Consider the following 13952-nt stretch of genomic DNA (forward strand, 5'->3'; position numbering starts at 1 on the left):
GGCTGGCACCAAGGGGTTGGAGGGCAAGAGGGAGATCAGGGCAGGGGGTTGGGGCCAGGGGTGCAGGCTCTGGGCGGCGCTTACCTCAGGCAGCTCCCAGAAGCAGTGGCATGGCCCCCATCCAGCTCCTACGCGGATGCGCTGCCAGGCAGTTGTGCGTGCTGCCCCATCCACAGGCTCCACATCTGGAGCCCCCATTGGCCATGGTTTCCAGCCAATGGGAGCTGCGGGTGCAGCGCTTGGGGCAGGGGCAGCGTGCAGAGCCCCCTGGCTGCCCCTATGCATAGGAGCTGGAGGAGGGACATGCCACTGTTTTTAGGAGCCGCACGGAGCGGGGCAACCCCTGACCCCGCTCCCTAGCTGGTGCACCAGAGCAGGGTAAGCCTAGGACCCTGCTCTCCGGAGGGAGTTCGAGGGCCAGATTAAAATGTCTGGAGGGCCGGGTGCAGCCCCTGGGCCGTAGTTTATCCACCCCTGCCTTCGACGCTAGGTCCCACTCCAGGAGAGAACGCTCCATTGCTGCCATCTTTGTGGCAGCGGAGGTTGTTCTCCAGTCTCTCTTGCAGTCTTGGAGCTATTGCTCTGTTCCTTAGATTCACCAGCCCCTGCCGTGCGTCCAGTGCCATCTTTGCACTGGGACTCAGCAAACCCTGGTAGAGCTGAACTTGGAGCCAGCGCTCCAGGTATGTGAATCCCTCTGTGCAGTTCAAAATCTGTCCCCATACTATAGAACCACACCTCTGCTTCCCCAAGCAGAAGAGAGGGGCAGGATTCCCCTAAGAGACTATTTGGATGGATCTAAAGGGCCAGATTCTCAAAGCAGCTCCATATCCAATGTGCTGAGTTGTTTTGAAAATCTGGTTTCTGCTGAAGGTTTTGAGCCCTTCTAAAAATTCCAGCCTAAAATTACCAATACATAATTCGAACCGAACAAGTTGTAAATTAGTCCCACCTGCCCTGAGAGCCCAGTTAAACAGATAGCTCAAAGCTTCAGCTGGTATTTTATCCTTATGCTTCTTAATCTGTCTGGCCTCGGGAAGGAAAACAATAGAAGGAATCCTGATATTATGTCAACCTAATCATTCCACAGAACAGGCCACTGAATTGTTATCGCTTCCGGTTGTCCAGGGAGCTGCTAGTTTTCCTGGCTGGTAACTTTTCTGCTTCACATGTAGTTCATATTTGGATCCTTTTTACTTGGATCTGCAACTCGTATGGGACAATTTGTGTGTGTGTGGTGTGGGGGGAGGGTGCATTTGCAAGGGAGAAAAGAACTTTTAACACACCCCTTCCTGTTCTGGTTGTGAATGAGCTTTTCGTTCAGTTTGTTAGCACAGATCTCACTCTAATTTGAATTTGATGAATGTGGTTAGCCTAGAACTGTGTTAAAAGTGGTTTGGCACTGTGTTTACTCTACCTTATGCCTCTGCTAGGAAACCATGTGTCCCGATCCTGTGCTTTGTAGGGAAGCTAAACACTCTTTGAGCAAGTCTGCACTAGAAACGTTTGCTGGTATAGCAGTGTCAGTCAGAGTGTGATTAGGGTGGATAAAAATCCATTAAAAAAATCTGATTTTTATTTAAATTGGATTTTTTTTATTTAAATCAGATTTTTTTGTTAAAATGCTTTTTGAGGGAAAAAACCTATCTAAAGATAGTTCTAATTAAGATACATTATAGCTCAAAGATATCTCATAATGGAATAGAGATTATAAATTCTAATTCTATAGTATGAGACAATATATTCATGTAATGTTTAAGAAAAGTTTTGTAAATGAGTTTCAATAGTTCACGGATTAGGGACCCAATCTTATGGGGTTCCAGAGGCTTCTGTATAGATTATTTAGGTTAATCTTTCTATCTACCCAATGGGACACAGTGCTCAGTCTAGAAGATACCATCAGAGATGCTTAGTTTTGCAGTTCTTAAACTGGGGATTTGTGTTTCCAGAGATAACATGCTTGTTAACAGCAAAAATGTTTTTAAATAAATTAAATTATATATAGAGGTGAGAAATAACAGACCTCAACCATGTTGTCCCTCTGCAAATTTGTGTACACAGAGTCAGTCTCTTACCTCTCTCAAAAAGTTCAATGACTAGAAGATTGTTGGGGGCGCAATAGATCTAGACAAGGAGAAGTCTGGCGAGAAATGTGAGAAAGGAGGGACAGGCAGTAGAAACAAAAGTGAAACTGTTTGAGCAGCATATTCCAGAAGTCTTGAGGTCTTTCTGAGTGTAGCCTTCATTGATTTGAAATCTACCATACCATTCTCTTACTAGAAGGGAAAACCTATAATGGCAGCAGGCCGTAAAAGAGACCCAGTTTGGGAATATTTTAATGAAGTTCCTCTACCTGTGGGTAAGACAGGTATGCTTGCAAAATGCAAACAGTGCAACAAAGAAATGCAAGGCCTGGTTGCCCGAATGAGACAACATCATGAGAAGTGTTCCTTCTCAGGAGGAAGCTGCATTGAAGATGATGAATGGAACATGTCTGAACACGCAGGATCTTCAGGTTGGTAAACTTTTTTATTTCATACTTCTTTCTTAAGGACTGCCTGTCTTCCTTCTGGACTATTCTTGAATTCTCATGTTTGAGCAAAAAATACAGTTGTTACTCTATGGTACAGTAACTCCTCTCTTAACATTGTAGTTATGTTCCTGAAAAATGCTACTTTAAGGCAAACGATGTAAAGCTAATCCAATTTCCCCATAAGAATTAATGTAAGTAGTGGGGGTTAGGTTCCAGGGAAATTTTTTTTGCCAGACTAAAGACTATACTTCTATACACACACATACATAGTATACGTTTTAACAATTTAATACTGTACACAGCAATGATGATTGTGAAGCTTGGTTAAGGTGATGATGTCAGAGGGGGGGATATTTCCCAGGGAATGCCTTGCTGCCAAATGATGAACTAGCACTTGGCTGAGCCCTCAAGGGTTAATACATTGTTAATGTAGCCTCACACTCTACAAGGCAGCACGAATGGAGGGAGGGGAGACAGCATGGCAGACAGAGACACACACCCTGTGTGTGTGTGAGAGAGAGAGACGCGCATTGCCCCTTTAAGTACACTGACCCCACTCTAAGTACAGTGCCTTTTTAAGTAGATCAGCAAGTTGAGACAGCAGCTGCTTCCAGCAAGCTCCCTCCTTCCTGAGCCCTGTCAGTGTCCACCCCCCGTCCCCACGCTCTGTGGAGATGGCCCGATGGGGTAAAGGAGCCTAGGGGAGAGGGATACCCTGACATTAGTCATCGTCGTCGTCTGTCGTCGTCCCCCCCCCCCCCCCCCCCCGGCACAGCAAACAAGAGGCTCCCAGGGCAGGAGCAGCACATGGCAGTGGGGGGAGGGACAGCTGAACTGCCCAGCAATTGTTAGCCTGCTGGGTGGCTGTCGCACAGGGAACTTAGGGGAGTGGGGAGCTGATGTGGGGCTGCCGGTCTACCTGCTGGTTCCAAGTCCCGACCAGCTCGCTCCAACGGACTGCTCTTCCTGCAAGCAGTGGACAAAGCAGGTGGCTGCCAAATGACATTAGAAGGGAGCATTGCACAACTTTAAACAAGCATGTTCCCTAATTGATCAGCAACGTAACAACGTTAACCGGGACGACTTTAAGTGAGGCGTTACTGTACTATCATTTTAGATGCAGTTGTGATAAAAAATAAATAGCTGAAATAGGCAGATCTTCCTTTTACAATTTCACCTTTAAAGTAGTACTGAGTGTCAGTGAATGCAATGAGTAATACTAAATGAGCAGTGTGGTAATAATTAAATAACTGCATTGATTTATTTTGTTTAGGAGAATCCATCCTCAACATACAGGCTAAAGACTATCCACCTTCAAGATCACCATCCTTTTCTATAGTTTCAGAGTTATCTGCCAATGATAATGTTTCAGTCACATCATGTTTGTCACATAGCCACAGTATACCACCTGTAGCAAAAAGAAAAAAAAATCTCCATCATCCAGAAACAGTCAGAGATAAGTTTGTGATAAGAACCAGCAGATTACAAAAATAGGTAATTGATGAAAAAATTGCCTGGTTTGTTTATGCAACAAACTCTCCTTTCCATATGATTGAGAACCCACACTTCATTAACATGGTTCAGTCATTAAGACCAGGATCTGTCCACCCAACAGAGCAGATGTCGCAGGCAAATTGCTGGATAAAGTGTATGAAAGAGAAATTGAGCAGTGTGCAAAATGTCTAGAGGGTGAAATTGTTAACCTGAGTATTGATGGGTGGAGCAATGTCCACAATGATCCTGTTGTATGTGCTTGTGTGACAACAGAAGGGAATGTCTTCCTCACAGAAACAATTGATACAACAGGAAATGCTCACACAGCAGAATACTTACAAGAAGTAGCAGTAAAAGCTATAACAAACTGTGAAAAAAAATTCAAATGTCTAGTACGCAGCTTGGTCACAGACAATGCTGCAAATGTATCCAAGATGAGAAGAAATTTAGAAGAGTGAAGAGCGTCCCAAGCTAATAACATGCGGTTGCAGTGCTCATTTGATGCACCTCCTAGCCAAGGACTTCAATGTTCCAGAAATAAAGGCTGATTTTGTTGAAATTGCAAAATACTTCCCTTAACAACCACTTTGCAGCAGCTGCTCTGAAAAAAGTGGGAGGAACCAAACGAACTCTCGCACAAGAGGTGTGCTGGAACTCCGTAGTGGACTGTTTTGAGCACTAGATCAAGAGCTGGCCTAATTTGATGACAGTTTGTGAACAAAATCATGAAAAAGTAGATGGCCCCATCACAGCCAAAGTGCTCACCATTGGGCTTAAGAGACATGCTAAACGCAGGCTGAGGACCCTGAAGCCTATTGCTGTCACCTTGGAACACAATGCAGGGAAATCGCTATTTTATGGCTGACGCTGTTGAAATTTGGAAGGAACTGAGTGAGATTTTAAAAAGAGAAATATGCAATGACTGAGTTAAATTACAAGCATTAAAAAAACAAATGGACAAGCACTATCTCCAGCTTATTTTCTTGCAGATATTCTCAGTACTCGGTACCAGGGTCAAACCTTAACTGCTGAAGAAGAGGAGTTCGCTGTGACGTGGACATCCAGCAATCAGCCCTCCTTAATGCCAACTGTAATAAACTTCAGAGCTCAGGGTGAACCATTCAAGAAATATATGTTTGCTGATGATGTTTTAAAGAAAGTCACACCAGTGAACTGGTGGACGTCACTTAAGCACTTGGATTCAGAGACTGTTGAAGTGATTATCTCACTTTTAACAGCAGTAGTGTCTTCTGCCCTTTTAGAAAGAATATTTTCTTCCTTTGGACTAATTCATTCCAAATTGAGAAATCGTTTGGGTCCTGACAAAGCAGGAAAGCTGGTTTTTCTTTTCCAGATTATGAACAAACAGGAGAATGAAGGTGAAGACGACTGAGTTGGCTGCAGAAGCCAATATTTTAAGTTTCTCATGTTGACCTGGCTGACGTCGTCGAGTTAATTTTTGTGTTTTTATATTTCATTTAACTATTTTAGTTAAAAACAGTTTTAACAAAAACAAACCTGATTTTAAAAAACTTGAATGTTTAGCTAAATTCAAAAATTCATATGCTTGTTTTGTTAAAATATTATATGTTTGCTGTTGAAGAAAAATATCCAGAATACATGATGTTGTTGGTTTTAGTTCAATAAAACAATTGAAATGTCTGTCTGGTGATGTTCTCCTCCTAATACAGCATGGCAAGAAGATCCTCCGAATATTAATGATTAACCTGTTGAACTGGAGATAGTTCACCTCCCAATGACTTCATAATTATCTGCTTCACTTATCTTTGGTAAATGAAATCACCAAACAATCATAGATTTTCTGAATAGCTGTAAAACTAATCTGAAAAGTTTTCAAAATAAATCACTTTAAAAATGTAAGTGTGAACCTTCTAAAAATGAAGTTACATCTATCTCTGAGGAGTGAAGAATATGTATTAAGGTTATAACAACCAACAAGAATGCACTTCTGTGTAGAAATCCATGATTAAATCGAGTCTTCCTGATTGGTGATTTAAATCATGATTTAAATCAATTTGATTTAAATCAGATCCACCCTGAGTGTGATGGTTTTGATGATGTTTCTGTACCAGCAAAAGCCCTAGTGTGGACACAGTTACACCAGCAAAAAACTGTGATTTTGCCGGTGTAGCTTATTTCACTCACAGAACCAGTATAAGCGATATTAGCAAGTATAAGCTGCGCCTGCCCTGGGAGAGTTTGCTGGTGTAACCGTACCGGCAAAACTTTTCTGGTGTAACTCTGGCCTTTGTAACGAGAGCTTTGCCTTAGGTAGGCATGCAGGATTGCGTAGTGTTTTTTTTTTGACATGCTAGGTGTTGAAGGATGATCAAATAAATGTAGTTACTGGGAAAAATACTGCTAAAGAGTATTTTTACTTTGAAAATCTATAGTTAGAAGTGGGAGACCAAATCCCCAGCTGATGTGAGTCATGGCTCCATTGACTTCAGAAGAGTGACACTGAAGGGATAGCTCAGTGGTTTGAGCATTGGCCTGATAAACCCAAGGTTGTGCGTTCAATCCTTGAGGGGGCCATTTAGGGATCTGGGGCAAAAATTGGGGATTGGTCCTGCTTTGAGCAGGGGGTTGGACTAGATGATCTCCTGAGGTCCCTTCCAACCCTGATATTCTATGACTGACTGACAGTAGCTGAGGAGCCAGCGCCAAAATAACCAACTGGGTAAAAATGGCTTCCAGTTTTTTTTGTGGGAGGGGGATTTGCTGTGACATATATACTATGGCAGTTATCCATATCTTCCTTTTGAGGCTCACTAACCTGTAACCCCTCTTTCTCTCGCCCTCTGTCTCCAGGATTTAATGCCATGGCTGCAGATGAAAGTGCTACAGAAAAGCAAGTAGGGGAACCAAAAATGACAGCAGATGGTGAAACCAATGGCTCCTGTGAGCGCAACGAAGCTGGTAGCCACCCAAACCCAACTAAAAACACTCAGGACAATACAAAAGTGAGCCAGCAGGACTCCAGTACTAAATTAAATAGGATAGCGGAGAATGGCATTTCGGAGAGAGACAGTGAGACTGGGAAGCAGAACCACATGAAAGCTAATGACTTCACGCAGACTTCGGTAACGGGGAGCAATGGATATATTTTAACTAAGCAGATGGTGCAGGAGCAACCCCTAAGGACTACAGGCACCTTTGCTTCTCTCACTGGCCATGCTGCGAAAACCCTCCCAGGCGGAGCAAGCAAAGGGAGAACTCTGAGCGCCTTTTCTCAGATGCAAGCCACCATGCCAGCCAAGCTCGGGGAGGGGAGTAAGGACATGGATGCTAAAAAAGCCACGGCCACGAACGCTGAAGTCAAGGTCCACAGAGCACGGAAGACAATGCCTAAACCCACACCTAGCCTGGTAACGTATATGCACTGCAGTGAGTTGCTCTGTTGCTAAATGGTCTTGGGGGTTTTTGGTTTTTTGTTGGTTTTTTTTTGGTGTGCGGTATGGTAGCCCTGGTATAATTTGGAAGTGTCCAGCTAGATCTCTGGTCTCTTTCTCCTACAAAGAGGCAGGGGTGATAATATGGTTTATAACTTGCTGCTGCTATTAGCTTCACACCTCCCGCTCCCAGTTTGTGTTTCTAAATGTGCAACAGATCGTTTACTTCCCCCAGCATATTTGTGTTAGCTCCGTGATTGCCTTTCAGCCTCAGCTGTGTTGCACCTTCAGCCCTTTCACTAAATCCACAGGGTCGCTTTGGAAACAATTCCGTATAAGGCCAACTCAAAGGAACATCAGGCACAAACGTGATGGAAAACTCTCTGGGAACTTCCCGCTGTCGATGTCTGGGTTTTATTCTGTCACACATCACTGAGTATTCTAGTACCTCTCCAGATCAGTATCCCTTTTTATACAGTTCTTATTTGGTAATTAAACTTATTCATTCATAAAATGTGCCCTTCTGAGTGACTCAAAAAGGGTACATGCCCATCACTTAATAAAGCACACAGTTCTGCCTTCTCTCAGGGGCACCATGGATTTGGGGCATGGGGAGCACCCGCTTCCAAACAATCCTTTCCTTTCCCCTTTGTGCAGATGCTTGAGAACTGAGGTGAGCTTTGCTCTGTGCACTAAACATTAGCAAACTTTGGCTCTATCGGGTCAGCTGCGTGGGGAATGGTTTCCAGAACCAAGGGCTTTCCACTGAGAATGCTCTGCCACCAGGTCTTTGCCACTTCATAGATTCATAGATTCATAGATATTTAGGTCAGAAGGGACCATTATGATCATCTAGTCTGACCTCCTGCACAACGCAGGCCACAGAATGTCTAGGGTCTCATAGCTAAAGCATCCCAGCTGCCCTCCAGTACTGTAGCTCCCCACGGAGAGAGAGGCAGACTCTTCGATAGCAAGCACCCGAGTTAGAGAGGGCTTTATAAGCCAGGCTTAACGCTTCGAATTGTACCCAGAAGCAAATAGGAAGCCAGTGCAGTTGTTGAAGGACTGGAGTAATGTGTTCCCTTTCGCTACCAACATCTTATGCCCCAGATGCAGCTTCCAAATAATCCTCAAGCAGAGCCACAAACACTGTAACAGGGCAGCCATCCAATCTAGAGGTCACAAAATTGTGGATCCCTGTGGCCAGGTCTGGATCAGAAAGAAAAGGTCCCAGGCACCTAGCCAGAGGTAGATGGGAAAAGGTCCTGTTAGTTGCCAACACCACCTGTGACTCCGGAAGCAAGAGCACTTCAAGATAGTGCACTCTTGGACACACAACCTCACTAGGCGGGCAGAAACCACCCCTGCCATACCTTACCCTAATTGCCTTCTGTCTTCTCTTGAGTGCATTTCAGTGAGCTCCCTCCCGCTCCTGTTCCCATTTCGGCTAGTGCCTGGGGAATCCCAGCTGCTGCACATCCAGGTCTGATGAAAGCACAACTCTGAACTGCGTCTTATCCAAATAAGGCACTACAGCCAACACTGCTTTGCACTCTCCCAGGGTGGCCTCTCGTACACTTGGATTAAGCAGGTCAACAACACAAACCCTTGTGGAACCTCACATGGAGAGAGTGATCCCTTGGGGCCGAGGAACCAGGAGGAGGCAATTTTTCTGTAAGAGATAAACATCAGGTGAGGTGAGATTGCCTCACTGCTCTTGCCTCACTTTTATTTTACTGTAAATCAGAACAATTTGTACCTGAACCCACAAGACGGTGGGTTTGTTTGAGAAAGCTGGGTGTTTTAACATTTGTAAACAATTGCTTGGCTGAATTTATGTGCACAGTTACTATGATTGCTTGTGCAAATGGCTATTTATGGTCATTTGCAGTCGTAGTAACTGCACAAAAGTTAGTGCACACAGGTTTTTTAAAATCACATCCTCAGGAACTCTCCCCATTTAGTTTTGGTCGAGAGAGAAGCAAAATACACAATAATACCAAGTCAACGGGTGTTGAATAATTGTCTGTACATGCGTAAGCCGTTGCATCTGAGTTTGAGCACAGGGTTTTCAGTTTTTATCTGATCTAGTTTTCGTAGACCATGAAACATCTGCTCAGTTCAGCATGCAGGGTAGTTATTGACTTTTCCCCCCAATGGCTTTTGGCTACATCCAGTTCTCTTTCGAGTAGCACAAAGTCCTGACTAGTTCCCATTTTTCAGTTTCCTGGTTCTCTCTCTCTCTCTGTCTGTCTATATGACCTGCATCACCATAGTAGCTCAGCCCTGGTCTACACTGGGGGATGGGGGTCGGCCTAAGATACGCAACTTCAGCTACGCAAATAGTGTAGCTGAAGTCGGCTTATCTTAGGTCGACTTACATGGCCGTGACGATGGCGGCGAGTCGACCGCTGCTGCTCCCCCATCAACTCCGCTTCCGCCTCTCGCGAACTGGAGTTCTGGAGTCGACAGGGAGCACGTTCAGGGATCGATTTATCGCGTCTAGATGAGACGCGATAAATCGATCCCCGATAGATCAATCTCTACCCGCTGATTTGGCGGGCAGTAAAGACCTGCCCTCAGTGTCTTTTAAAGTATCCGACTCCACCATCACACCTGCCTTTCCCACTTGATAAGTAAAGCACCTAAGTTGCAGGTGGCACAGCCTCAGCAATAAGTCTTTACCCTTTGGAGATCATGCAGCAGATGAGGGGATAGAAGACTGCACTTCTATGTTTTCATGTTTAGAGTGTTGTTTTATTCCTGCTAGATCCTTGTGTTGCGTGACCCAAGGATAGGAGAAAATTAGGATTTCTTAGTCCTCAAACTGTAGAATCTTTTTCCCTAGCCTTTGCAAAAATCTGTTGGGAAGAGAGAGTTGCTTCTTGGACTTCAGTCCCCCTCAAGCAAACTTGGCATCCCCTTTCTGTGTGAATTGGGAGGTTGTTGGTAGAAACAAAACAGGTGGAGATTGGGTGTTTCTCTACCAGGGAGTCACTTTCAGAACCAAAAAAGCAGCTAGGGACCAAAAAACAGCTGTAGATTTCATTGCTATAGTTATGGTGATTTTGTTTTAAAATACTGATATTTGTAAAAACTCAGACCAGCCACTGTGTTGCACCCACGTCCTTGCATCTTTTACCCCACGTGAGAGGTTTTTTTTTCTGCTTAGTCTGCCTACATCTTCATCAGGCACATGAAAGACTTTGGAAGAGGAGGAAATGGGCCAAAAGGAAGCTGGTTGTATGTTTTAGGCTCAAATGCTTTCAGAATGCTTCTGCTGATCATATATTTTCCGCGTAAAGAACCCCATACTCTGCCCCACTGGCATGAAAATTTAAACCCCTTATCAAACTTAACTTCATTTTCACAGCTCTAGAAGAGCCTAAGAACTTGGATAGTAAAACCCTCCTCGTATTTTATCTATTGAAATACAAAAAGCAGTGTTGTCTTGTGGTTAGATCAGGGATGGAGTCGGGAGACCTAGGTTCTGTTCCTAACACTGGGGTCGGGTCTAAACTAAAAATTAAGTTGACCCAGGTACTTACCTCAGGTGTGAAAAATCCACATCTGTGAGTGATGTACTTAAGCCAACCTATCTCCAAGTGTAGACAGTACAAGGTCGATGGAAGAGTTAGTACATGACCTCAGGCAAATCACTTTTCTTCCCCGTGCCTCAGTTTCCCTTTCCATAAAACGGGGATAATGGTGATGCAAATCCCTTGAAGGGCCCCGGGCAAAAGATGCTGTCATTACAAAGTGTTGTTTGTTATATCAGTGGTAAGTAATATTACAGCCTGGTACCAAACCCCTTCCATGCTCTCCTATAAAGTCCACATGTTCAGAGAGTCCTAGGGAGTTCTCGCAGTTGACTAACTAAGAATAGACAATTACAAATCGCCAGCCAGTGAGCATCTAGGATGCATTCATATTTTTGAATGCTCTAGTTTTGCAGAGAATAGAACTGTCAGAACATGGGGGAATCCTGATTGAAGTGATTGTCTTTCAAGAGGAACATCCCATGAGAGCAGAAAGGATAGTGTTTCCTGAAGGAAAATGAACTGTACGTAACCAAAAAATGTAGATTAAGCCAAACAGCTGTGAAGAAAAGAATGAGATCTAATTATAAATGCTCCTAAGGATTTGTCTAAAGACTGAATTGCACTGGTTTAACGTAAATTAAGGGCTTGTCTACACTTGAAATTTAATGCGAATTAAGGTAGAGTGTGAATTTAAAGTGCAATAGCTGTTCTTGAATAACTCCATTTCTGGGCACTCTTATTCTGGAACAAGAATGTCCACACTTGGAGTTATTCCAAATAGCTATTATACTTTAAATTCACACCCTAAATGAATTCCCATTACCTTTCAAGTGTAGACAACCCGAAGTTAACAATGCTATGTAGACAAGCTCTAAATCAGTTTTTAAACTGACGTTAAAATGGAGCAATTTTGTGTGTGGATGCTATTTTACTGGTTTAAACATGACTTGTATCTCTTTAACTTGTATGGCAAGCTAAACCAATATAAGCCAAGTTTAAACTGATATAAGGGTGTCCACACACACGGTTCAGCTTTAATGAAATCAGTCTAAAATCACATCTTTGGGCTATGTCTACACTCCAGACCTTACAGCGGAACAGCTGTACCGATGCAGCTGCGCTGCAGTAAGATCTCCCATGTAGCTGCTCTGTGCCAGTGGGAGAGAGGTCTCCCACCAACATGGCTCTGTACACACTACAACTTATGCCAGCGAAACTTGTCACTCAGGGAGGTGTGTTTTCGCATCTCTGAGCGACATAAGTTTTGCTGACGTAAGTGGTAGTGTAGACGTAGCCTTAGTTTGGTAGGTGCAACTTTACATGTAGACCCGGTCTAAGAGTGCCATTAGGAGTCTAAGTACTGTGGCTTGTTTGCTATGGATAGTTAGCTTTGCAGTGTCCTCATCTGTACGGTTCCAGGTTAACGTTCATATGCTGGGCCACCACCAAACTCTCCACACATGTTTGAATTTCGATAAAGAAAATGGTAATTCTCTGCTAACCCTAATGTAAATGCGTAGCTTCAGTGTTACGGTCCTTCAGCGTTGGTGAAGCAGCTTTTTAGTGTAGTTCATGTTAAATTTTACTGGCTTGATAATCTGGGCTTGAATCTCATTTACACTAACGCCAATTATCAGAGGTTGATCTGCAAGATGGGGCCCTGACTATAAGGTCCGGAGGCAGCATGTTGGTTGGAATCTTGTGGCCCAAGCATCTGGAGAAGGAAAGGAAAGGAGATGGGCTTCTTACTGAGTGCTGCCCCGGACCTGGCTGCTCTGGCTAATGGGGTTAGTCCCCTGGCTAGTTGGTTAGGTATTCAAGCCCCTGGCTGATAGAGTGTTGGAGACGGAAGTCCCTGAAGCCTTATGTTTTACTGATAAATGTGGCATGCAGCCCAGCCTGAAAGAGAGCTTATATGTGTAAACCAGAGATGGGTATATTGGATGTCGAGGATGAATGGCAAGATCCTGCTTATGTGCGCTCTGAAGCTGCCCTCTTGTTAAATGATTTGTGCTGGAGGATATTTACCAGTGTATTGTCACTGACACAGTGATACATTTTTGGTTTTGTTTTCTTTCCTTGCTAGTAACTTGGTTGGTAACGAAGGGCCTCTAAATTGTCTGGTTCTGGGCAGAAAGCTGTGTGCCCTGCTGGCACAGGGCTTAATTAATCGCTTTGCTTCTGGAAGAATTGAGGGTACTCGGTCTTTGCCATTTTTAATAACTTCCCCATCTGTTCTAAGGGAGCTGCATGCTAATAACACACACCTAATCAATCCCATTAAAGTATAGAGAGCACTCGCATTCAGCTATACAATGAATCTTTCATCTCAAGTGCCATAAGTGTGCTCCTGTTCTGACATCTTTCTCATCAGCTTTCTCATCTGCTCTCCTGAGGCACAGAGAGAAGATCCCGTTCAATCCTGCCTCCTCTGTGTTTAGATCTGGGCATCTTCTGAAACCAATGCTAGAATTCATTGTGTCTTCCCTTGGCTCCCTGACTGCCTCCACAATGCCTTACATGGGAGAATAAATCTGTGGCCTCTCATGTGAAGTGTAACTGACGCTCAATGGGAAAATGCATTATTTAGAACAGTGGTTCTCAACCTGTGATTGGGTCCATGGACTATGTCTAAGGGGTCTGTGAAAGACTTAGACTGAAAACTGACTGAACAGAATTCAACTATATATACAGACAACAGATTTCCTAAGGGGTCCGCACCTCACCTCCATTCGAGATTTTTTTAGGGGTCCGCAAATGAAAAAAGGTTGAGAACCACTGATTTAGAACGTGTTCCTCCACATCGATTTTTTCCTCTGCCTGGTGTAACTCTGTTAACTTCAATGGATCTTGATGCTACTCTGTACACTGCTTTCTCTTTATGTGGTGTTAGGATAGCCTGGGGGCTGCCCTAAGTTACGCCAGACAGTAATGGCCCCAAGAGACTGAATATCTGACACAGTGTAGGGA

At 44.0% G+C, this 13952-nt stretch overlaps 1 protein-coding gene across 11 annotated transcripts in view; it reads left to right on the top strand.

Annotated features, from left to right (window-relative positions):
• EHMT1 (euchromatic histone lysine methyltransferase 1) overlaps positions 1–13952 on the top strand; it is a 168455-nt gene that overhangs the window by 84846 nt on the left and 69657 nt on the right. For all 11 annotated transcript variants that reach the window (XM_084649797.1, XM_084649795.1, XM_084649796.1 and 8 more), the window contains one exon: positions 6860–7416. In XM_084649797.1, the coding sequence (XP_084505923.1) occupies positions 6860–7416 (557 nt within the window). The remainder of the gene's footprint in view (positions 1–6859; positions 7417–13952) is intronic.

This window comes from Lepidochelys olivacea (assembly GCF_965140295.1).
Source record: "Lepidochelys olivacea isolate rLepOli2 genome assembly, chromosome: 16".
Classification (NCBI taxonomy): Eukaryota; Metazoa; Chordata; order Testudines; family Cheloniidae; genus Lepidochelys; species Lepidochelys olivacea.